Source organism: Pongo pygmaeus, chromosome 4, assembly GCF_028885625.2.
Source record: "Pongo pygmaeus isolate AG05252 chromosome 4, NHGRI_mPonPyg2-v2.0_pri, whole genome shotgun sequence".
NCBI lineage: Eukaryota > Metazoa > Chordata > Mammalia > Primates > Hominidae > Pongo > Pongo pygmaeus.
In genome coordinates, this window is record NC_072377.2 from 158556037 (window position 1) to 158580574 (window position 24538).

The 24538-nt window shown below is 40.6% G+C and overlaps 1 protein-coding gene across 3 annotated transcripts in view; it reads left to right on the top strand.

The window, feature by feature from the left end:
* Positions 1-24538, top strand: part of GRIA1 (glutamate ionotropic receptor AMPA type subunit 1) — a 321128-nt gene that overhangs the window by 254314 nt on the left and 42276 nt on the right. For all 3 annotated transcript variants that reach the window (XM_054488755.2, XM_054488754.2, XM_063665293.1), the window contains exons 12-13: positions 17528-17726; positions 23221-23468. In XM_054488755.2, the coding sequence (XP_054344730.1) occupies positions 17528-17726; positions 23221-23468 (447 nt within the window). The remainder of the gene's footprint in view (positions 1-17527; positions 17727-23220; positions 23469-24538) is intronic.

The following is a 24538-nucleotide window of genomic DNA, read 5'->3' on the forward strand; positions in this document are numbered from 1 at the left end:
AGGAGGGTGGTGACCCTGGTCTAAGCTGGACCCCTTCTCAGCACAGTGAAAATCACATGAGTGGAATCAGATGGATCTGGGCTCACATTTCAACCCCCTCACTTGTTTTGTGACCTTAAATAAATTATTTATTCACTCTGAATCTGTTTCCTCTTTTATCAAAAGGGGATGTGTTAGCTTGTTTTGCATCGCTATAAAGGAACAACTGAGGCTAGGTAATTCCTAAAGAAAAGAGGTTTATTTGTCTCACAGTTCTGCGGGCTATACAAACATGGCACCAGCATCTGCACAGCTCTTCTGGTGAGGCCTCAGGAAGCTTTTACTCATGGCAGAAGGCAAAGAGGAGCAGGTGTGTCCCATGGTAAGAGAGGGGGCGAGAGAGGAGGAAGTGCCAAGCTTGTTTAAATAACCAGCAGTTGCATGAACTGACAGAGCAAGAACTCACTCATTACCATAGGGAAGGCACCAAGTCATTCATAAGGGATTTGCCCCCATGACAAACACTTCCCACCAGGCCCCACCTCCAACATTGACAATCACCTTTCAACATGAGATTTGTAATTGAGACGAACATCCAAACTCTGTCAGGGGATACACCTACCTGGCCCGAAGAAAGAGATGGGAATTAGATAAATGTCAAGTGTCTTCTATAGCATCCAGGTCAGAGTTGGTTCTCAGAGAACAGTGGCTATGATGGTGAATATGTTTGGGGCAAAGTGAAATTGTTGCTTGTTCACATTCTTGTCCAAGCTTCCACACCATAGTACAGGCTGTTCCTGCTCCAAGAAATGCCTTTCTTTCTGTTTCAGAAAGCTCAAAGCCAGCCTGCCCTGCAGAGCCCAGTTACATGACATCTCTTTCCATGAAACCTTTCCAAAGTTTTCCCAGTGGGGTGTAGCCTTTCCCACCTTTGCATGTCCTTAGCACTTAATCAGTGACCATCCATGCTGTTCACTGCAGCACAGCTATCATAGTTGTTTCTGTGTGGGTCACATCTCTTCTATTAAATTGATTTTCTCTTAAGTATTTCCCATCATGCTTGGTGTGTAGTCAGTCCTCAGTAAACATTTGTGTAATCATTCATTTATTCAGTGTATGTTCACTGAGCACCTATTGTGTGCCAGGCACTATGCTAGTGCTGAGGGTGTAGCAGTGAACGACACTGATAAGACCCTTGCCCTCGCTGAAGTTACGCATTAGTGGAGGGAGATAGATAATAAATGAATAAACAAGTCAATAGGTAAATATGTAATTATATAAAGATCACATATATTTTGATAAGTGCTATGAAAGAAATGAAAAAAATAAGAGACAAGATGGGTGATGGAGGTAATGATACTTAGAGTGGTGCATATGAAGAGGTGACATTTGAATTGAAACCTGAAGGGTAGTAGGAGGCAGGTTTGGGACATATTTCTGGGAAGTGAGTTCCAGGTAAGGGGATCAACAAAAATTGCAAAGGTCTCGAGGTGGGAAAGACTTCGATGTTTTCTAGAAACAAGATCAAAGTGGCTGGAACATAGCATGGAGGAAAAGACAGTACAAGAGGAGACAAGAGGCGGGCTGGCTCAGGGAGTGCCTTGGTAGAATATTTGGATTTTATCTTCTAAGTGGGACAGATTTTAAGTGGGGTGGGAACAACATGGTCCTACTTATAGTTTAAAAAGATCTCTCTGGCTCTTGTGTGAACGTGGATTGTATAAGGACAAGAGAAGAGGCAAGGAAATGTTATGCTAGGATCTACTATCTGGAATGCTACCTGTGAAGATGAGGGGATGATTGGACTTGATGGGCTGGATGTGTGGGTGAGAGAAAGAGACAAGTCAGAAATGACTCCCTGGTGTTAGGCTCGAATAGCAGGGTGGACAGTGGTGCCATTTCCTGAGATGAGGAAAATGGAGAAGAATGAGTCTTCTATTTATTTGCACATTTTTGTGAGGGTTCATTAAGAATTTTGTATTGGATACTTCAGGTCTAAGGTACCAAGTAGGCAGTTAAATATGTACATTTAGAAAACAGGATAGGGGATAGAGATCTAAACTGGGGAGTTTTCAGCCTCTATGTATGCAGGCCATGTGTCCGGAGGAGATCATGTGAGCAAGACTGGAGACAGGGATAAGAAGAGGGCTGAGTCTTGAGCTTTGGGCACAGCAATAGCTCAAGATTAAGCAGAAAGAAGAAACCAGCAAAGGAGACTAAGATAAGCTAACCTGTGAGGCAGGAGGAAACCCAGGAGAGAGTGGGGCCTAGAAGCTAAGAGAAGTGTTTTCAGAAGGAATCATTTGTCATCATCATCATTATGAGTAACATCTTGAGCTCTGCCGTGTCTGTGCTAAGTGTGAGATGTGACTTACTAACTTCACAAGTCATGAGATGGGATTCATTATCTCCCTTTTTCAGGTATGAAAACTGAGGCTTAGAGAGAGTCCTATTCCATTTGTGCTGCTATAAAGGCTTACCCCTGGCAGAGTAATTTATAAAGAAAAGAAGTTTATTTAGCTCACGTTTCTGTAGGCTGTACAAGAAGCATGGTGCCAGCATCTGCTTCTGATGAGGGCCTCAGGCTGCTCCCACTCATGGAGGAAGGCAAGGGGGAGCTGGCATGTGCAGATCACATGGAGAGAGAGGGAGAAAGAGAGAGGAAGATGCCAGGCTCTTTTTAACAGTCAGATCTTGTGGGAACTAATAGAGCAAGAAATCACTCATTAACAGGAAGAGGGCATCAAACCCTTCATGAGGGATCCACCCCCATGACCCAAATACCTTCCACCAGGCCCCACCTCCAACACTGGGGATCAAATTTGAACATGAGATTTGGAGGGACAAACATCCAAACTATATCAGAGAGTGAACCAAAGAATGAATGAATGAATAAATGAATGAATCTACACCCTTTTTTTGCAAACTGCCCGCACTACACTCCCATAGCCTACCTAACTGGAAAAAAAAAAATAGGAACAAAGGACGATTCTCTTTGAAATATAGCCCTGCAAGTGCTAGAATAGTACACCAGCTTACAGAGTACTGGGCTTTCCTTAGAGCTTGTTGTCTAACCTCCAGCCTTCCTGAGACTCACCCCCAGAGTCCAGGGCCCTCCCCCATCTGGAGTGCTGGAACACAGTGACCGGCAGCTGGGGCAATTAAAATGAATCACTCCAGCTCTGCCAGGGAAGAGCTGAGTGATTTGCAGCTGGTGACAAATGGGATGATTTGCCACTCAGACGCAGCATCTTGGATGAAGTGGCCTCATCAGTGGAATTGTTGCATTTGGCCAGCGCTAATTACCCTGGTCTAGGAACCTCGATGCCCAGTATCAAGTGAGCCTCTCTCTGAACACAGCTCAGCTCAGTAATTAGTCAAGATGGACTTTTTTCTCCCAGTAATTTAGAGACAGGCCATCTGAGCCTATGCCTTTATGCCCGTTTTCATTCCTTTTTATAAATAGCCATTTGAAGCAGAGGACAAAGGGAAATAGGTTGCACTCAGTGACCTCTTGAGCTCAGTTGAATGAAGGCACACAGGAGGTGTCCCTTCTGTCCCCTTCCTCTTGGGGATGACAGGACATGTTTTTGAAATAAAGAAGAATGTCCATATCCAACTCCTTGTCAGAGATGTCCTAGAGGAGAGGCTGCTGGGATCAAGAGTTGATTGCTGCTTAATAACTTTCCACTCCCTACACAGGCCCCAAGTGTCTGCTTTCCTGAAGGCCCCCCGCCTTAGTGTCTGCTCCCCCTGCCCCTATACCCAGGTTGCTGCTCCTCACACTGTGCGCATACCTCCATCCTGAAGGGCAGAAAGTAACTCTGCTGGCCACTTTGCTACTTGCTTTATTAGTATTTTTCTTTTTAATTCTTAAGAATACCTGTAAGATGAGTACAACCATTACTCCATTTTGTAAAGAACTAAGCACAGGCCGGGCATGGTGGCTTATGCCTGTAATCCCAGCACTTTGGGAGGCTGAGGCAGCTGGATCACGAGGTCAGGAGATCGAGACCATCCTGGCCAACATGATGAAACCCCATCTCTACTAAAAGTACAAAAAGTTAGCTAGGTGTGGTGGCACACACCTGTAATCCCAGCTACTTGGGTGGCTGAGGCAGGAGAATCACTTGAGCCAGGGAGGCAGAGGTTGCAGTGGGCCAAGATCACGACACTGCACACCAGCCTGGACAACAAGAGCGAGACTCTGTCAAAAAAAAAAAAAAAAAAAAAAAAAAAAGGAAGGAGAAGTAAGCACAAAGAGATGTAGCGATTTGCCCAAAGTCATACAACCAATAAGAAACAAGGCAGGATACCCTTCAGCTTCATCTGAACCCTGAGCCCATTCTCTTGACAAACAATGACAGTGCCCTCTGCTTTCTCTCTAAGGATCACACAATAATAATTTTCAAACAAATAATGGCAATAGGTTTTCTGGGTGTTTGTGCAGAAGAACTAATAACTGGATAGATGGTTTTTAAAATATGTCAACTACTGTTGCATATTAGCTTAGATCAAAGGTCTCTGATATTCGCAGTAGAGATTGAGAGCAGGAGTCAGCAAACTATGGCCCCCAGGCCAAATCCAGCCTGCCGCCTGTTTTGGCATTCAAGTGTTACTGGAACACAGCCATGCACTTGCGCTTACATATTGTCTATGGCTACTTTTCACTCTGCAACAGCAAAGATGAGTAGTGCAACAGAGACCATAAGGCCCACAAGCCTGAAATATTTACTACCTGGAATTTGACTAAAAAAGTTCGCTGGCCTCTGTTTAAGAGCAACAAATCTAAACTGTGAGATTAGAAGCACACATTTAAAGGCCTGCAATGAATCCTAATCAATAACCAGAACAAGAAATGCCTAACTATCAGAAACCCAGAGAATGGTCCCATCAGATCCTTACTATCTTCCATTAGCATCAAGTTATGCCCTAAACGATACATATACTATTTTGTTAACAAAAGGAAAAAAGATCCTTTGCAAAAAGAGACAGCCTGCTTCCAGCACCTTACTCCCAGACCATGTCCGAATTCATTTACCCAAAAGGTGTGAACTGTCCATTGAGCATCTTTCCTCTCCCACAGCCTCTGTTCCTGTGGATCACTTAATGCTATCACTTGGATCTCGGCAGTCAGCCTGCCCCTTCCCATTTCTGTGGGCTCTGCAGTACTTTTCACCCATCATCATCATTGTTAATCAATAAATACCATAAACAATCATCATAGTAACATCTTAAATCAATACAGCTGAGTGATTATATTGTAATGGAAGAATGATAGTGGTTTAACGGGAATACAGAAGGGGTAGCTCAGAACTATGCTGGCAAAAGTTGGGGAAGTTTACAGAGGAGGTGAAATCTTACTCACCTCTTCTGTTTTATGTCTATCTCCTGGCGTTCTCCCAGCCCTGCACCTGTTCTGCTTGGTGATCTCCCACTCCTACTTCAAAATCTAGCACAATATCTCCTCTTCTGGTAAATTTTCCTGACCTCTGCTAGCAGAGTAATTAGCAAGCCCTTCTGTGTTCCTTCCATGCTACTTTCTTACTTGTCATATAACTAAGATAGTAGAATAATTATTGTCTATGATATTTACATAAGATGATGATGATGGCTTAGCAGAGTGTTAAATATACTGTGAGCTAACAGTACTGTGCTGAGCACTTTGCAGAAAATCCATGGTGTCTAACATTAAATTATATGTTTTTTAATCAGTAGGCTCCACTGCCTTCCTATCTTCTCTATCAGACTGTGAGCCCATGGAAGAGAGAGACCATGGCATATTCACTTTTATCTCCCAAATGACCAGCAGTGTCTGCCATATAGGAAATGCTTGCAAAGTAAATGAATAAATAGTATGGTACTCACAATCCTAGAGATTCCTGTCTCCTGGTTCTTCAACCAAACACTAATCTATGTAATGCTATGAAGAGATTTTATAGAGGCAATTAAAATCTCAATCAGTTCACTTTAAGACACAGAGATTATCTAGGTGGGTCTGGCCCAATCAGGTGAATTCTTAATAAGCAAGAAGTCATCTCCAGCTAGTGGAGGTTAGAGAGATTCAAAAAATGAAAAGGATTTGACACCCTATTGTGGGCTTAAAGATGGAGGAAGTCAAGTGATGAGAAATGCAGCAACCTCTAGAAGATGACAGCCAGCAAGGAAACAGTGACCTCAATCCTATAACCACAAGGAGATGAATTCTGCCAACAACCAGTGAGCTTGGAAGAGATAAGAACCACAGCTCCAGCTAACGCCTTGGCTTCAGCCAAGTGAGACCCTGAGCAGAGAATCTAGCCACCCTAAGACAGACCTCTAATCTACAGAACTGTGAGATAATACATGAATGTTGTTATAAGCTGCTGTGTTTGTGTCATTGTGTTATGCAACAATGGAATACAAATACAAGCAGGAATACAATAAAACAATGGAATAAAAATCCAATTCTATCAGATATTGGTGGTCAGACTGCTGACCAAAGTTTCCACTGGGCTTTGAAGAAGTCAGTGCTGCTGAGATCCAACATCACAGAGGAGTCATGAGTTAAGGAAGTCCATGCCCACCCATAAATGAATCAGAATTAGGTGAGGGAGGTAGTGTCCTGCAGTAGCTAAAGTGCTGGATAAGAAATATGAAATCCCAGTTTCTAGTCCCAGCTCTGTCATTGCCTTACTGTGTGACTCTGGGCTAGTCATCTTAGGTCTCTGAATTACAGTTCCCTTATCTCCAAGATCAGAATATTCCTATTTCTCCCATCCATTTTACAGGGCTGTAAATTAGGTTGAAGTAAGATAATAGATTCAACAAGCCACATAAGTTATAGCCAATTCTGCAGAAAAAAAAAAAAAATCCTCAAATACCTAGGGGGGTTTGGGAAAAGCCATGCCAAGTTGCAAGGCTAATAAAATTCAGGTGACTACGCAGACAGACCTCCAAGGGCTTCAGATCACAGCTGTTTCTTCCCTGCCAAGAAAAGTGCTGCTTTGCCCTGTGGCTCCCTGGGAGGATAATCATCATCATAAAAAGTAATGCTTTGTGTTTCAACAGCACTTTTCCAAGTGCTTTCCCCTGTACCATTTTAATTCCAGCAGCTTGTATCAGTTAAAGGAAAGGAATGGACTAAGAGTCGTTCTAGTTTTGAAAGTTTGGGTTTCTCACAGTGAAGGAGGGTAAGTCTCATCTATTATACAAAGCAGGAAGACAGAGGCCCAGCTAGGCAGGTGACTCACCAAGTTGTGGAGATGGTCAGTGAAAGAGCAAAGGCTCTCATTCCCAGCCCTGGCCTCTAATAATTCCAGCTCCCTGCCTTTAGTATGGAGCTGGGAAAATGTAACTTTCCTGGATAGAGGCCCAGCTTCACCTGAGCCAGTTCCAAATTGAAGGTAGGGAGGATTGTCTTGCCCTCAAGTTCCTATCGTGTGAATCACATGCAAATGAAGCATTGGGATTAAGTCAGACTTTGAACTTCTTCCCCTAGCTCTCCAGTTATTCCAAAAATGACAGTTGCTGGCTATTAAGCAGCAAACTCTTTCTTTGGTATCATCATTAAGAAGGCGGGGATGTAGGGACTATCATTCAAGGTAGGCTGCTAAAAACAACAACAACAACAAAAAAAAAAAAAACAGAAAAATGTCAATTAAAAGATAACAGGGAAGAAGGAGTCTTAAGTGTGTGGAACTTTTGTGGGAAGGCTTTGGGCTTCACTAGATGATCCTGAACTTGGGATAGCTTCGCTGGGTTCTTCAGTTTAGGGATGTTAAAAAAGGAGGCAGCCATCCTGAATACTTGGTTTGATGCCATGACTCCAGACACTTTGGACCATAAGAAGTTTTGGATTCTCCTGAGCCTGACAATTCTTCCCACTGTCCAAAACCAATGTGCATGGAGATGCCGGGTTATAAGACAGACTATTTATGCATTCATTTACTAATGAGGGCCTGCTCCATGCTGAGCACTGGAGATACAATGCTACACCAAAGAACTAAAAGATTCCTTTGCTTTCATGGAGCTTATGGTGTAGAAGAAAAAAGACAATAGAAGAGGCAAACAGATGCCATAGTTCTGCTGCTATGAGAGCTACATGAGGCTCTGAGTCTTATGGCTGAATACTAAAAATGTAATGATTAGGATGAGGTCTGAAGGATGAATGGGGCTGATGCATTGATCAAGGGAAAGAGCAGCATGTGATAAGGATGGGAGCCTTTTGAATATGAGGTTCCAAACAAACAGCAGTATGACCAGAGTACAGCAAGTATATTGCTGGGTGACATTGGAGAGTGAGCCAGGGGCCAGACCACACAAGGCCTCAAGGCTCATCAGAGTTTGAATTTATTCCAAGTGTTAAGAGAAAAGCTTTGGTGAGTTTTAAGCAGAAAAGCAACATGGTGCAATTAATATGTTTCAAAAGATGACTCTGGCTACCTTGTACAGGTAGCCTTGTACAAGTGGGCAGTAGGGGCATAGAGGACTGGATGGAGGCAAGAAGTCCAGTTCACTCTCAAGTAACATCAATAAGATGGCAGAGCCAGGCACAGTGGCACACGCCTATACTCCTAGCTACTTTGAAGGCTGAGGCAGGGGGATTGCTTGAGCACAGGAGTTCTGGGCTGTAGTATGTTTTGCCAATCAGGTGTCCGCACTAAGTTTGGAATCAATATAGTGACGTCCCAGGAGCAGGGGACCACGAGGTTGCCTAAGGAGGGGTGAACTGGCCCAGATTGGAGTTGGAGCAGGTCAAAACGCTGATGCTGATCAGTCATGGGACGTGCCTGTAAATAGCAACTGCACTCCAGCCCGGGCAACATAGCGAGATACTGTCTCTAAAAAATAATACATAAAACAAGATGGCAGAATAGGAGATATCCTGCTCATATCCCCCTAACAACAATAAGACTTCTGCAACCATCCACAGGAAAAAAGTCTCTCTGCAGGAGCCTTGAGATTCAGGTAGGAGGTTTTAAAACACTGGTAGAGTCCAAGACCTAAGAAGGCTGTTTTAAGAGTGTAGAACAGCACCCAGGTAGCAAACTTGAGCATGCTCTTAGGTTCAAACCTGTAAACAACTTTGTTCCTCAAAGGGCTTGGCTTCAGCCCTATTTGGCTTTGAGCCTGCAACCAAAACCATCTGTCAATGGGTCCAGGAGAAATCACGCACCTTCGTGCCTCTGCAGAAAGTTTTGTCTGCCTGCTGACACTGGTCTTGCCAGTGGATCTGAAAGTTATCTGGCAGTTTGGCTCCAGCCCCCTACAGCTGCAGGCCCAGCTTATTAAAGCTTGCACAAGGACCCAGAGGGAAACTCACTCATACCTCACAGACCAGGAATTGCCTGTCCATAGGAACCTCTGTGATGGCCAAGAAGGTTCCATCCCACAGCAGATCCAGAGGGGGCCCAGTCTCAGCTTTTACCCCTCTTGCTACAGTTGGGAAACTCCTCCACCCATGCAGGAAATTGGTTGGGAAGTACACATATCTGGGCTACTGGGGTGAGCTCACCAGCATCTGTGCCACAGTGGATCCTGAGGGGGCCCAGTCTTGGCTTTAGTTCCACTTAAACTGTAGTAAGAGAACTGCCCTGGCCATACAGGAACCTGCTGGGAGGCACACATGTCTGGAACACTGTGGGCAGGGTTGCCAACATCTGTTCCACAGCTCCTCTCACTATAGCCAGGAAATTGTCCCACTTATGCAGGGATCTGTCAAAAAACACAAAGCCGTATGGACCAGTGAGACAGGCGTCTGAACTCAGGTTCCTACCCATCTTTCCCATACAGCTCCAGTACCCCCCTTGACTCTTCTCTAGGTCCAACCAAGCTGGAGTACCATCCCAACCTCTAAGCCTTCACAAGACTTACAGAGAACCCTAGATTAGGATACCCTCTAGTGCTGAAATAGCTGCAGCAGTCACAGACTCTGACAACAGGTTAGATTTCATAGATTTCTGGACAGGCCAACTGAAGGATGAGCACAAACAAAGCCAGATTGCAAAGACTAGAATAAATATCTAATTCTTCAATGTAAAGAGATTGACATACATCCATAAGCATTAAGAACAATCTTGGAAGTATGACCTCACCTAATGGACAAAACATGACACCAATGAGGGACCCTAAAGAGATGGAAATATGTGATCTGTTGGACAAGTAATTCAAAATAGCTGTGTTAAGGAAGCTCAATGAATTTTAAGAAAACACAGAGAAAAAATTCAGCAATTTAACAGAGAGACTGCAATAACAAAAAAATCTGGAACTGAAAAATACAAATGAATGAATTTTTTTTAATGCAATAGAAAGCATAAACAGCACAAGTTAATAAAGCAGAAGAAGGAATCATTGAGCTTGAAAACAGGCTCCTTGAAAATACAGTCAAAGGAGAAAATAGGGAAAAAGAATGAAAGAACAAAGAAAGCTTATAGAATCTATGGAATGGCATCAAAACAGCAAATATTTGGGTCATTGAAGTTCAAGAGGGAAAAGAAAAACACAAAAGGGTAGATGGCTTATGCAAAGAAATAACAGAGACCTATCCAAACCTAAAGAAAGATATAATTATCCAGGTAGAGGAAGGTCAAAAGTCACCAATAGATTCAACCCAAATAAGACTATCTCAGACATGTTGTAATCAAACTTTCAAAGGTCAAGGACAAACAGAATTCTAAAAGCAGCAAGAGAAAAGAAGCAAATAACACGTAAGAATTCCAACACACCTGGCAACAGACTTCTCAGCAAAAACTTTGCAGACCAGGAGGAAGTACTCTTGGTGATATATTAGGAGTACTGAAGGAAAAGATAAAAACTTGCTAACCAATAAGCCTGTACCCAGAAAAGCTATTTGTCAGAATTGAAGGAGACATAAAGACTTTCCTGGACAAATGAAAGACCCAGAAATTCATCACCATCAGACAGTCTTACTAGAAATGTTAGAGTTTTTCAAACAGGAAGAAAAGGACACTATGTGTAACAATAAAACATCTGAAGTTATAAAACTCACTGGTAAAAGCAAATATACAGACATTCACAATATTCTAATATTATAATCATGGTGTGTAAACCACTTACATTATTAGTACAAAGACTGAAAGACGAAACTATGAAAAATAACAATAACTACAATAATATGTTAAGAGATAGAGCTATTGAATGTTTATTGTAAGCCTCATGGTAGCCACAAAGCAAGGATTTCTAATAGTTAAACAGAAAATAAAAGCATAGTACTAGAGAAAATCTCTTAATCACAAAGAAAAACAGTAAGAAAGAACAGAATAAAGAATCCATTTTTTGAAAACTAGAAAACATGTAACAAAATGGCAGTGGTAAGCCCTGACTGAATTACCTGAAATGTAATTGCTTAAATTATCCAATTAAAAGACATAGCGTGGCTGAATAATAAAAATAAATAAGACCCAATTATATGCCACTCACAAGAGGGTCACTTCACCTATAAGAGAACACATAGTCTGAAAGAAAAAGGAGGGAACAAGATATTCCATGTAAATTAAAACAAAAAAATGGAGCAGCAGTAGTCACACTTATATCAGGAAAAAATAAATTTCCAGGAAAATAATTATAACAAAAAAGACAAAGAAGGCAATTATATAATGGTAAAGGAGTCAAATACAGCAAGAGAATATAATAATTATAAATATATATTCAACCAGCATCAGAGCAGTTAAATATGTAAAGCAAGTATTAATAGACTTAAAGAGAACTATACTCTGCAATAAAATAATAGGAGAAACTTCAACACTTTCCACAGTAGACAGATCATCCAGACAGACGATAATCAAAGAAACACCAGACTAGTTGTTTCTAGATGCACTCTAGACCAAATGGACCTAACATACATTTATAGAACATTCTATTCAAGAGTTGTAGGATATACGTTCTTTGCAACAGAACATAGAACAGTCTACAGTATATATCACATACAAAACAAGTATATCACATACATATATCACAATACAAAACAAGTATTAACAAATTTTTAAAAATCAAAATTATGTTAAGTATCTTTTATAACCACAGTGCAATAAAACTATCAATCAATAATAAGAGGAACTTTGGAAACCATACAGAATTACAGAAATTAAACAACATGCTCCTGAACAACCAATGAATCAATGAGGACATTTTTTTAAAGTTTTAAAATTTCATGAGGCAAATGAAAATGAAAACATGACATATGAAAACCTATGAGATACAGCAAGAGGAAAGTTTATAGAAATAAATACCTATGTCAAAAAAGTAGAAAGATATTAACAACCTAGCATTGAATTTCAAAGACCAAAAAAAAACCAGAACAAACTAAATCTCAAATTTACAGAAGGAAATAAATCATAAAGACTAGAACAGAAATAAATAAAATAGAGGCTAAAAACAACACAAAATCTCAAAAAGAGTTGCTTTTTAGAAAGATAAAACTGACGAACCTTTAGCAAGACTGAGAAAAAAAGAGAAATGACTCAAATAAATAAAATTATAAATGAAAAAGGAGACATTAAAATTGATACCACAGAAATATAAAGGATCATAAGAGACGGTTGTGATAACTATACACAACAAATTGTAAAACCTAGAAAAAAAATAAGTTCTTAGACACATGCAACCTACCAAAATTGAATTAAGAAGAAATAGAAAACCTGAAAAGACCAATAACAAGCAATGAGATTGAATCAATAATAAAATGTCTCCCATCATAGAAAACCCAGGACTGATGGCTTCACTGCCAAATTCTACCAAATATTTAAAGAAGAACTAATTTAATTCTTCTCAAACTATTCCAAAAAAATTGAAAGGGAGCAAATTGTTCCAAACTCATTCTTTGAAGCCAGAATTACCCTAATCCCAAAACCAGAAACAACAAAAAAGAAAACTACAGGCTAATATCCCTGATAAACATAGATGCAATAATCCTCCACAAAATACTAGCAAACCAAATTCAACAGCACATTAAAAAGATCATGCACCATAATCAAGTAAGATTCAGCCCAGGGATGCAATAATGGTTTAATATATTCAAATCAATAAACATGATACATCCCATTAACAGAATCAAGAACACAAATTATATGATCATTTCAATATATACAGAAAAAGCATTTATTAAAATTCAGCACCCTTTATAATGAAAATCCTCAACAAATTAAGTATAGAAAGAAAATACCTCAACACAATAAAGGCCATATATGAAAAACACAGCTAACATCATATTGAATAGGGAAAAGTTGAAAGCTTTTCCCCTAAGATATGGAAATAGACAAGGATGGCCACTGTCCCCACTTCTATTCAACGTTGTACTGGAAGTCCTAGCCTGAGCAATCAGGCAATAGAAAAAAATAAAGAACATTCAAATTGAAAAAGAAGAAGTCAGATTGTCCCTGTTTGCAGATGACATGATCTTCTCTATAGAAAACCCTAGAAACTCTGCCAAAAAGCTAATAGAAATTCAACAAAGTTGCAGGGTATAAAATCAAAATACAAAATTAATAGTATTTTTATAATCTAACAGAAAACTACCTGAAAAAGAAATCAAGAAAGCAATTCCATTTACATAACTCCAAAAAACACATCTAGGAGTAAATTTAACCGAGGAGATAAAATATCTCTGTGGTAAAAACTATAAAACATTGATGAAAGAAATTTAAGAGGACACAAGCAAATGGAAAGATATCCATTATTCATAATTGAAAGAATTAATATTGTTAAAATATCCATATTACTGAAAGCAATCTACAGATTCAATGCAATCCCTATCATAATGTCAACAACCTTCTTCACAAAAATAGAAAAATAATCCTAAAATTTGTATGAAACAACAAAAGACCCTGAAGAGCCAAGGCAATCTTGAACAAAAAGAACAAAGCTAGAAGCACCACACTACCTGACTTCAAAATAGTCTACAAAGCTATAGTAACCAAAACAGCATGGTACTGGCATTAAAACAAACACAACACACAGACTAATGGAACAAAATAGACAACCCAGAAATTAATCTACACATTTACAGCCAACTGATTTTCAACAAAGGTGTCACAAACATGAACTGGGGAAAGGATAGTCTCTTCAATAAATGGTGCTGGGAAAATTGGATATCTACATGCAGAATTAGACTAGATCCCTATCTCTCACTAGGTACCAAAATCACCTCAAAATGGATGAAAGACACAAATATAAGATTCAAAACTATGAAAGTACTAGATGAAAACAGGGGAAATGTTTCATGATAGTGGTCTGGGCAAGGATTTTTTAAACAGAACCTCAAAATCCCAGACAACAAAAGCAAAAATAGACAAATGGATTGCATCAAACTAAAAAGCTTCAGCATAGCAAAAGAAGCAATCAACAGGGGAAGAAACAAGCTACAGAATGGGGTAAAAATATTTGCAAGCTATGTATCTTACAAGAGGTTAATATTCAAAATATATAAGGACTCAATAGCAAAAATGCAAATAAGTTAATTAAAAATGGGCAAAAAACCTGCACAGACTTTTCTCAAAAAATAAGTATACAGATGGCCAACAGGGTGTATGAAAAAGTGCTCCACATCACTAATCATCAGGGAAATACAAATCAAAACCACAGTGAGATATCACCTCACCCTTGTTAGAATGGCTATTAAGAAGTAGACAAAAAATAACAAATGCTAGCAAGGGTGTGAGGAAAGGGAACTCTTATATGCCGCTGGTGGGAATATAAATAGTGCAGCCATCATGGACAGCATTATGGAGCTTCCTCAAAAAATTAAAAATAAAACTACCATATGATCCAACAATCACACCATTGAGTAAATATACAAAGGAAATTAAATCAGTACATCAAAGAGATATCTGGCACTCTCAGGTTTATTGCAGCACTATTCATAGTAACCAAAATATAGAATCAACTTACGTGCCCATCAACAGATGAATAGATTTTTTAAAAAGTGATATGTACTTAATGAAATAGTATTCAGCCATAAAAAAGAATGAAATCCTGTCATTTGCAACAACATGGATGGACCTAGAATACATTATATTAAGTGAAATAAGCCAAGCACATAAAGACAAATACCACATGATCTCACTTACATGTGGAATCTAAAAAAATTGATCTCATAGCAGTACAGAGTAAAACAGTGGTTCCAGAGGCTGGGGAAGTGAGGAGGAGGGGTGATGGGAGGAGATTTGTGAACAGTTGCAAAGGCACAGTTAGATGGAAGGAATAAGTTCTTGTGTTCTATTGCATGGTAGGGTGACTATATTTAACAATAATGTATATTTCAAAATATCTCAAAGATAATATTTTGAATGTTCTCACCACAAATAAATGATAAATGTTTGAGGTGATGTACATGCTAATTACTCTGAATTGGTCATTATATAATGTATACATATATCAAAACATCACACTGCACCCCATAAATATCTATAATTTTTATGTGTCAGTTGAAAACAAAATAAAATTATAAAAAGGAAAGAGGTACAGTTTAGAGGCCATTGTGGTCATCCAGAGTTGGGAAAGCTGCTGCAGCTTCGAATGACCTCAACACTTGTATCTGCCACCTACTAAGATGAAAAGAGCACTGGGATAGTTCTATGTGAAGACTGGTATGATTTTCAGACCTGTTGTGCACTGGTTCTGGGGCATTGGGGGAGTGATTTTGCCTCTTTGTATCTATCTTGCTTGACCGCTTAATGGAATTCGTATATCCTGGTCTACCTACTTATTATTTTAAATCACACAATCTCATAAATGGAAAAGTGTAAAAGGAAGCAACTGGTCCCTAACCCCATGTGAAGCTTGACCCCTTCTCTGTCCTCCTTAGAGTTGCATTCCCAGCACTTTGTGTCCTGGGGGACCAAGAGTCACCACCAAGTATATCTCTGTAAATGGTTCACTACTTGAACACCTTCAAAAATGGAGAAACACTCTCACTCTCAGGATAGCCATCTCAATGTTGCACACCCTACCCATCAAAAATATCTTCCTCATATTTAAGTAGTATTTGTTTTCCTGAAACTTCTACAAAGTTCTCCTAAATCAGGTCACATAGTACAAGCCTCATGCCAACTCTTCAGTGAACATGTCTCTTCAAGTCTCTTCATCAGGTTAAGTGTTCCTTGTTCCTGCAACTGCTCCTCATGCGACATAGCTTTGCTCCACTCTCCTGGTCTCATCCATTCCAACAAGTGTTCCTCTCTCTTATTTTCCCCTCCATGTGAAGCGCCTAGGAGCATTCTTTTCCACATAGCAAGCAATGACATATATTTGTTGGATTTCTTGGAGTGAATCCCATCTGCCTAGAGTGAAAAGGGATCTCCAAGAAATCAAGGTAAAGTGAAGTGTCAAGGGATGTAGGAATAACACATACAAGGTCAACACAGATAAGGGTTTTGCAAGCAGTGTGGAACAACAGAGCAAGCCAACAGGCCTGTGTACTGCTGTCCCAAGGCACAGTAGACTCTTGGGTTTCTTGGTAAAACTCATGGGTTGCATTGGTGATTTCTCTGATTGTTAAATATAGGGTTTCAATTAAATACTGTCACCTATTGAAGGCTCTGAGCTTGAGGCTGTCAGAGCACTTGTCAGAATGGGCTTAAAGGTACAGGGGCTCCAGAATAACAATTCCTTGATAAATTGAACAGGATGGAAAGAGAAATGAAATACAAATAACTTTACCACCATAGGATTCATTATGATTTGATGCCCTAACTGCTCACCACATAAAATCATCACAAGTCACATGCAAATCATCTTGTAATATCTTGGGAAGCCCTGGACTTGGAAGTATCCTATCAGATCAGAGATATAACAGTGGAACTCTCGGCTGGTTATGTTTCTCTTCATTGTTTGGGAGATAAAAGAGGGGAATAGCAATCTAAAAAGTTCAAAGATACATTTCTCACCTCATAATTGATTATCATATTTGCCTTTTTTTATCTTTTTATTTCAACCAAATTATCTTCCTTGGGTGAGTGGGGGAAAGAATTGTGTCTGCACCCAATGGTGGCATTCCCCACAATGGCTGGACTATGACTATTCTGATTCTATTTCCAATGTATTCTTCCTTCCTTTCCTTCTAGTCCACTATTTTGGCGGCCTTTGCCAGCCAGGAGAGCAATAATAAGGCAGTCTGACAACATGTCTAAACCGATCAAATGTTTGCATCATGTGTATAAATGCATTTGCATTCATACATGTTTGCACAAAATATTTGCTGTGTATGTAATTGCTTATGCATATTTGTGATTTTTGTGGGCAAGTGTTGACATATCTGTGTCTTTGTCATCATGTGTCTTGCTGTTATATATGTGTAAAAGGGAGTGTGAATACGTGCATGTGGGCTTTATCACCCCTGAAAGACAGCAACCCCACAGGTCCATGTCCGTAATAAGGAACAAAATATGGAGTCTCTCTAACGTTTGAATTCTCACATCTTGCTGACAGATGAGAAGGGTGCAATAGGGCCTAACCGCTCTGCTGCCAAGCCCCAGACCAGTGCTCAGTCCCTCCCCAGAGCCTTCCACAGTTGACGTCCATGCTGCTGATGCCTCTTCCCTTTGGCCTGCAGGTCCCTGTCTGGTCGCATCGTTGGTGGCGTCTGGTGGTTCTTCACCTTAATCATCATCTCCTCATATACAGCCAATCTGGCCGCCTTCCTGACCGTGGAGAGGATGGTGTCTCCCATTGAGAGTGCAGAGGACCTAGCGAAGCAGACAGAAATTGCCTATGGGACGCTGGAAGCAGGATCTACTAAGGAGTTCTTCAGGGTAGGGACATCCTTTGTCCCAAGGCACTTTCACAAAAGGGAACCACAACTGTCATTAAAATGTCCTTCTCATTATATAGCCTGAGATAACAGGCAGCCAGAGCAAGGGCTTAACTGACTGTAAGTCAGGGAAACTCAGGACATTTCTAAGCTTTCTACCACCCCCCTGAGAAATCTACATTTCTACATTTGTAGAAGCTTCAAAGCTCCTGCATTGATTTAGATCCCTTGCCTATATCAGTCAGTGCTAATGCTCTGAGGGCTGCAAAAGACATCAAATACAATTTCCTCTCTGTTCTCATGGAAACCTTATACTCTAGTTAGTAATCAATTAGGAACAGCTTACGGACAACAGCTGGACCTGATGCTCTTTGTGTCCCCTCCTATCTCATAGAAGGAGCTCAGTGAATGTTTGTTGACTTGATGAATAAGAGGATAGTATATGGGAAAAAAATAACTGGAAAAAGTGATCTATTAAATGGTGCCAGGAGAGAGAGAAAATGTGAAGTGGGAGTGGAGGTAGTGAGATGTGTTTTGGCAGGAGACAGTGAGCGGAAGCAAAGGAGCAGAGAGCTTAGGAGCACAACCTTCAAGCTCAGCAGATGGAGGCCCAGAACCCGGCTCCATCCCTTACTTGTTCTGTGCACTTAGCCTCTGTGACACCATTTCCATTCATCCATATAATGAGGAGAACAATGTCTATATCAGAGCTTAACAAGACTAAAAAAGATAGGGTATCTAAAATTAGAGGCAAAACAAGGAACAATCAATGGAGGTTCCATATACCATTAGGACTTCAAGGAAATGCAAACATTTGGGAGTCATTCTGAAGAATGGGTAGAGACTGAAGCCATACAGGGTAGACGTGTAAACATTTATAGATATCACAAAACCAGGCCAGACCTGAGTAGGCTAAGTACATCCTAGACAAAAGGAACAACTTGGACAGATGCCCAGAAGCAGGAAAACCTGTGGTTTCCCTGGCCTTTAGGGATGTTTATCCCAGGAGTTGAAGAAACAGTACATGGAACTACCATATATGGATCAAATAAGAATAATAAGAAACATTTGCTACCGCCTACATATGAACCAGGTCCTGTGCTAAGCACACCCTACACGAATTATCTCATTTAATCCTCTCATTAAAGATGAGTTAGAGATTGTCCCTATTTTATAGCTCAGAGTTAGGATAGGTCCCCATTTTATAGATCAGAAAATTAAAAGTAATCACCTAAGATCACACAGCTAATTAGTAGCAGAAGGAGCAGAGAGAGCAGGCTGCCATATTGCCTCAGGCAAAAGAGAAGGGCTCCTGTACAGACTCACCTAGTTATCTCACTACAACTTCTCGGAGCAAACTCCAGGTCCCGAATAAACCACTGTGGGAGGTGCTGCAGGTTCTTGACCATGGGCTTTGTATTCTGTATGACAGACAGGAAAGGGAACAAAGCCTTAAGCATCATTGATCCTAACTCCAAGGCTAAAATCATCAATTTTCAATGTATCAGAGCAAGAAGGTGCCTTAGAGGTCACCTAGTCAGAGCCTGTCATTTTAGAGAGAGGCATTACTTGCTTAAGCTCACCTAGCCAGTTAATAAAAAAGCCACTTACAATCTCATTACAATTCCCTGACGTTTTTAGCCTGCAACAAAAGTGTGAAGAAGGTGCCTGTTTCTACTTGTCCATAAAGCCTGTCCTATGCCCCAACCCCTGCTAATGCAGTTAGGGAACCATCTAATTCACTTAACAATGCTCTCATCCTTATAGTATAGACAACATGCACCAGTCCTCAAAGTACTTTTGCATCTATGGTTTCATTTTTGTTTCACCTGTGACCTCAGGCAGAAGAGGTATTTGTGGCAGCCACTTTGCGGATAAGAAATTAAAACTTGGGAAATTATTTTGATGCAAGTGTCAGGGGTGGGTACCAAATCTGAGTTTTCTTGTTCCAATCCAAGTATTCCTGTCACTGAACCACATGGTCTTAATGTGGTGCTGTCATTAAACTGACAAACATTATTAAAAAGATCACTCAGGATGACAGCTGGGCTTGTGGACACATCTAGTCTAACTGTACCATTTTATAGTTGAGAAAACTGAGGCCCAGAGAAGAAAATGGTCATACCCTACCTAAAGAGAGGCACAGCTGGGATTTAAAATTTCAAAAGTCCTTGTTAATCGCTACGTCAATTGACATATTACTGCCTCTTGTCCACAGCACAAAGTTAAGAACCTGGAACCAGGACAGTGCATATTCTACAAGTTCTGTGCCCAGGCCTTCTACATTGGTGACAAATTGGTTGTAGTCCATGTACTTACTTTGACAGGTCAGTAGTGGTTGCCTAGAGATTCTGAGGTCACATCTGGGCTTGTGTGAAAGGATTCTTTGATTGACATCAATCTCTCTCATGTATACAGGAAGGGAAACTGGTACCAAGAAAGCCAGGTATGAGGCATTCCTATCCTAAAGTAAAACCTGAAAAAAAGGCATAATTATTAGTAGTCGTTGCACTACTTATAGAATGCCTTCTTGTGCCAGGCACTGGATTATGCCTGTGTTCTCATATAATCTCCATGGCAATACTGTGAAGTGCACAGTATTATTACCATTTTCAGAAGAAGAACACTGAGGCTCAGAAAGGTTATGCTACTTACCCAACGTCTTTCAGCTAATAAGATATAAAGCCTAAAATGAGGGAGGCAGCTGGTTGCAGTGGAAAGGCACAATGTGTGCAATCAGGAGATCAGGAACTCTTGGCTCTGCCACTAACAAACTGCATGACATTGGACAGTTTATTGCCACATCATGGGCCTCAGTTTCTTTACCTGTAAAAGGAGAGTGCTGCCAAGATATGTCCCATGCATAAGCCTTTCCATCTCTGTGACTCTGACCTTGGATAATTATCCCACCAGGAGTTTGGTGGGTGGGGAGATAAGGTTACATACCACCCCCACAAGGCAGAAGGAGGGAATAGTGAGACAAGAATTCTTCTACTCCAGTCTCTGAAAAAGCTGGCTTCTTGTCCCCATGACAGCCCAGAGCTTCTTGGCAGCCCCATCCCAGAGATGCTTAATCCTCCATCGACAGTTTAATTAAGATGTATGAAGGGTCATGGGAGCTGCGGATGATAGGAGAGATCCTAGAACAAATACCCTGAGTACGCTTCCAATCTTCCCTGCCACTCATGCTACCTTCACAATCCTGGAGATTAGATTTTCCTGATAGTTCATCTCAAGTGTCTGTGTGCACAGCCTTAACATTTGGGGCACTGGGGTGAGGCTGAGAGGACATATTAATTTTCTGCATACTGTTGCCCAGAAGGCTCCTCAGCTCTGCCTGTCAACAGCCCAGTTCCCTGCTGTGTCCATCCTGTCAGGTCAAATTGCATCTTGCAATTGCCCTGCTGTGTGTTTTGTTGATTTGTGCCTGGAAGATTATCTGCAAATCTGGTCACAACTGAATTTATACATTTTCCTGTTCCCTGTGAGAGAATATTAAATACATTGGCAGACCTTATGATTAGTTCTGGGTATTTCCTCCCCTAACCTTGGACTCCTCCCTCCATTTTCCCCCTTCTTTCTTCTTCTTTCTCACATTGACATTGTTGCTTGAATGATGTATCTTCAGGTAAAGAATCAGATACTTCAAGCTAGCCCGGGACTTAAAGATTATAATGCCCAAACTCCCTATGGAATGGATGGGGAAACTAAGGCCCAAAGAGAAGGGACTCTCCATAAACAAAACCATGAGTGAGAAGTAGAACTAAGACTGATATCCAGGGCTCCTCACAGCCAGTCCAGTGTCCTTTCCAAATTGTAAACCAGACTGTAAAACGAGTGATATAGTTTATCTAATATAGGCTATTAAAACTGAAGTTTTAATAGCAACTATTTCCTTTACTTTTCCCTCAAGATCTATGATTTTCCTGGGCCCTGAATGTCTTTATTGATCAGCTGGCTCAAATGACAATTGTAGATCAATATCTTACCAACACTTGACGTGCACTAATATCAAGGAAATAAACCTGATACTTGTGTACAGAAAAAAGTGATATGCTACATGTATAATGATAATTTTATATTAAATAAATCTGAAATCTATATTAACAACTGAATTATATAGAATATATGACTGTAGCAACAACTATTTTTAAAAAGTAGTCTGTTACATGTATTTAACACTTGTCCATTTAGAAAACATTTGTAATAGCCAGACTTTAGTATATCTAAAATACATCTACCCTTTGGGAGAAGGTCACCATTTAGAAACATTATGCTAGATGAGAAGTTTGATCATGGTCCTGGATCATGGGCCCTGACTAAGGGCCTACCATATGCAAGGTACTCAATTATACCCTGTGAAGGACCCACAGGAGGGAAGACATTCCCTCAGGTAGCTTCCACATACCTGAGACCTACATACAAGGAGAGATGACTTGCAATCCTAGCAGTCTAGCCTGGCCATCCAGTGAGTGCCCCAGGCAGTATGTCCCATAGGAGTATCAGCCCTCACAATACTGTTTCTCAAAGTGAGGACCATACAGGCCATACAGATCAGAATCACCTGTTGGGGACAATTCCTAAAAAAGATGTATTCTAGGTCCCACCTCAGAATTGCTGAATCAGAATCTCTAGATTTAGAGCTAAGGAATATGCATTTTTACAATCAATGTACTTGATAATGGTGCCTACTAGAGTCTAAAAACCATTGCCTTTGGAACTGAGGTGGACTCCAAATACATAGGATTTATTCTGTTCTATGAAACAAGGATTTGGTTAGACAGAACCAGCATCTCAAGTGGAATAAACAGTCCAAGCAAAGTCCCTAAGGGGAGAAGGCCCAAGGTGAGTTTAGGGGGAAATACGGAAGGCAGGTGGGCCATATTTGGAAGGTTTTTAAATGTAAGCAGATGACAATATTTGGTCCCAAGTTATCAGCTTTATTAGACACCAATATATTTGATTGGTGCAAAAGTAATTGAGGTTTTTTGCCATCAAAAGTAATGGAAAAAACCTCAATTACTTTTGCATCAACCTAATACATTCTGAGGACAGGTCTACCCATGATCCAGAAATTCTTCCGTGTTTTCTTCCCAATAATGAAATCAGATTCCACTGATATTCAGCTTTCTATTTCTTCTGGTTAGTATAAATATGGCCTTATTAAACAATAGATAGGTCCTTTAATGTATTTAAAAGTCAGGCAGGGCCCCAGTTTCTTAATTCTCCCCTTGTTTAGGAGGAATATAATTACTCAGAAGTAATTAAAAGATTCTGAGCTATTCTGTTCATTCTGAATTTGCAAGATATTTGTACTTTGGAACCTACTGGTACTAATTAGAGCCTCTTATTTTGCAATCACTCATAATTTGTTTCTTCCTGAGCTAATCTTGCTCATGAATGTGTGATCAAGCTACACACAGCTCTTCATTAATGTGTGCGCTGACCCCAGTTCCAAGCACACTTAATTCCAGCTTTGTTTCTGTCCCTACCAGAGGTCTAAAATTGCTGTGTTTGAGAAGATGTGGACATACATGAAGTCAGCAGAGCCATCAGTTTTTGTGCGGACCACAGAGGAGGGAATGATTCGAGTGAGGAAATCCAAAGGCAAATATGCCTACCTCCTGGAGTCCACCATGAATGAGTACATTGAGCAGCGGAAACCATGTGACACCATGAAGGTGGGAGGTAACTTGGATTCCAAAGGCTATGGCATTGCGACACCCAAGGGGTCTGCCCTGAGGTAAGTAGCCAAGATTTGCTTCCTTGGTACTCCCTCTCCCCTCCCTATCTCAGGAATGAAGCTTCTGTGTCTGCTACAAGCCTCCAATGCCACAATGCAAGCTGTCAAGGGGGCTCTTCTTCAACACCTATGGGCCTGAAAGATTCCAGCCACCCAAGATCTTCAGCCCTGAGGTTGGAAACTGACCTGGGGGCCTCAGCTTGCTGTGACTGTCACTGCCCACGTGTTCTTCCCCATGCCTCACCTTCCTCTTCCAAGTGTGTGAAACATCAATGAACCTTGTGCTTTTGTCGTGTGATCTGTAACACCCCATCCTTTACCAGACACCCCTGCATCCAATAACGCTATGAACAGAGTTCTCCAGCAACCTGAATTCTTTGACAGAAGGTGGTTTATAATGTTTGTCTCAAAAGAAACATAAACACGTTGTCCAAATGAAAAATCAAATCTTTCGAGTCCTGAGACTCTGGCTGTGGAAATCGAAATAGCATCTAATGAATAGCACCAAATTAATTGTAGCACCTATTCTTACCTAGAGCCTGATTTATTTAGCAAGATATAGACAGTTTGGTAAAGAAGCACAGTGGACTTTATTTTCACAAAAAGAAATCCTGATATTCCTTCTCAACAGCTGAGGAAGAGTCCTGTAGACATGGAGTCACAATACCTAGATTTAATTCTGACTGTCTTACAAAAGGTAAAACATATCATCTTCCAGCCCTCAGTTTCCTCATCTGTAGAGGGAGAATAATTGGCCCAGCCCTTCCTAGGTCTGACGTGGTTGTGAGTTCTAATGGTATAATTTACGTCGAAGGTCACTGAAAACAGTACACTGTGAAGTCACCTATGAGACATTATGTCAATTACAGAAGGATTAAATCATTTGGGGGAAGAGTTGCATTTCAGGAAGGGTAAGAAAGATTAATAAAGTTTGCAAAATGATGGAGAAGGATTCCTAACCCATCTGGATATGACATCCGGGTCCACCTCTGCCTCCACTTTATTCATTTATCTTAATAATACTAAGCCCCAACATTGTTCTGGGGACTGGGCTAGTAGCTGGAGCTACA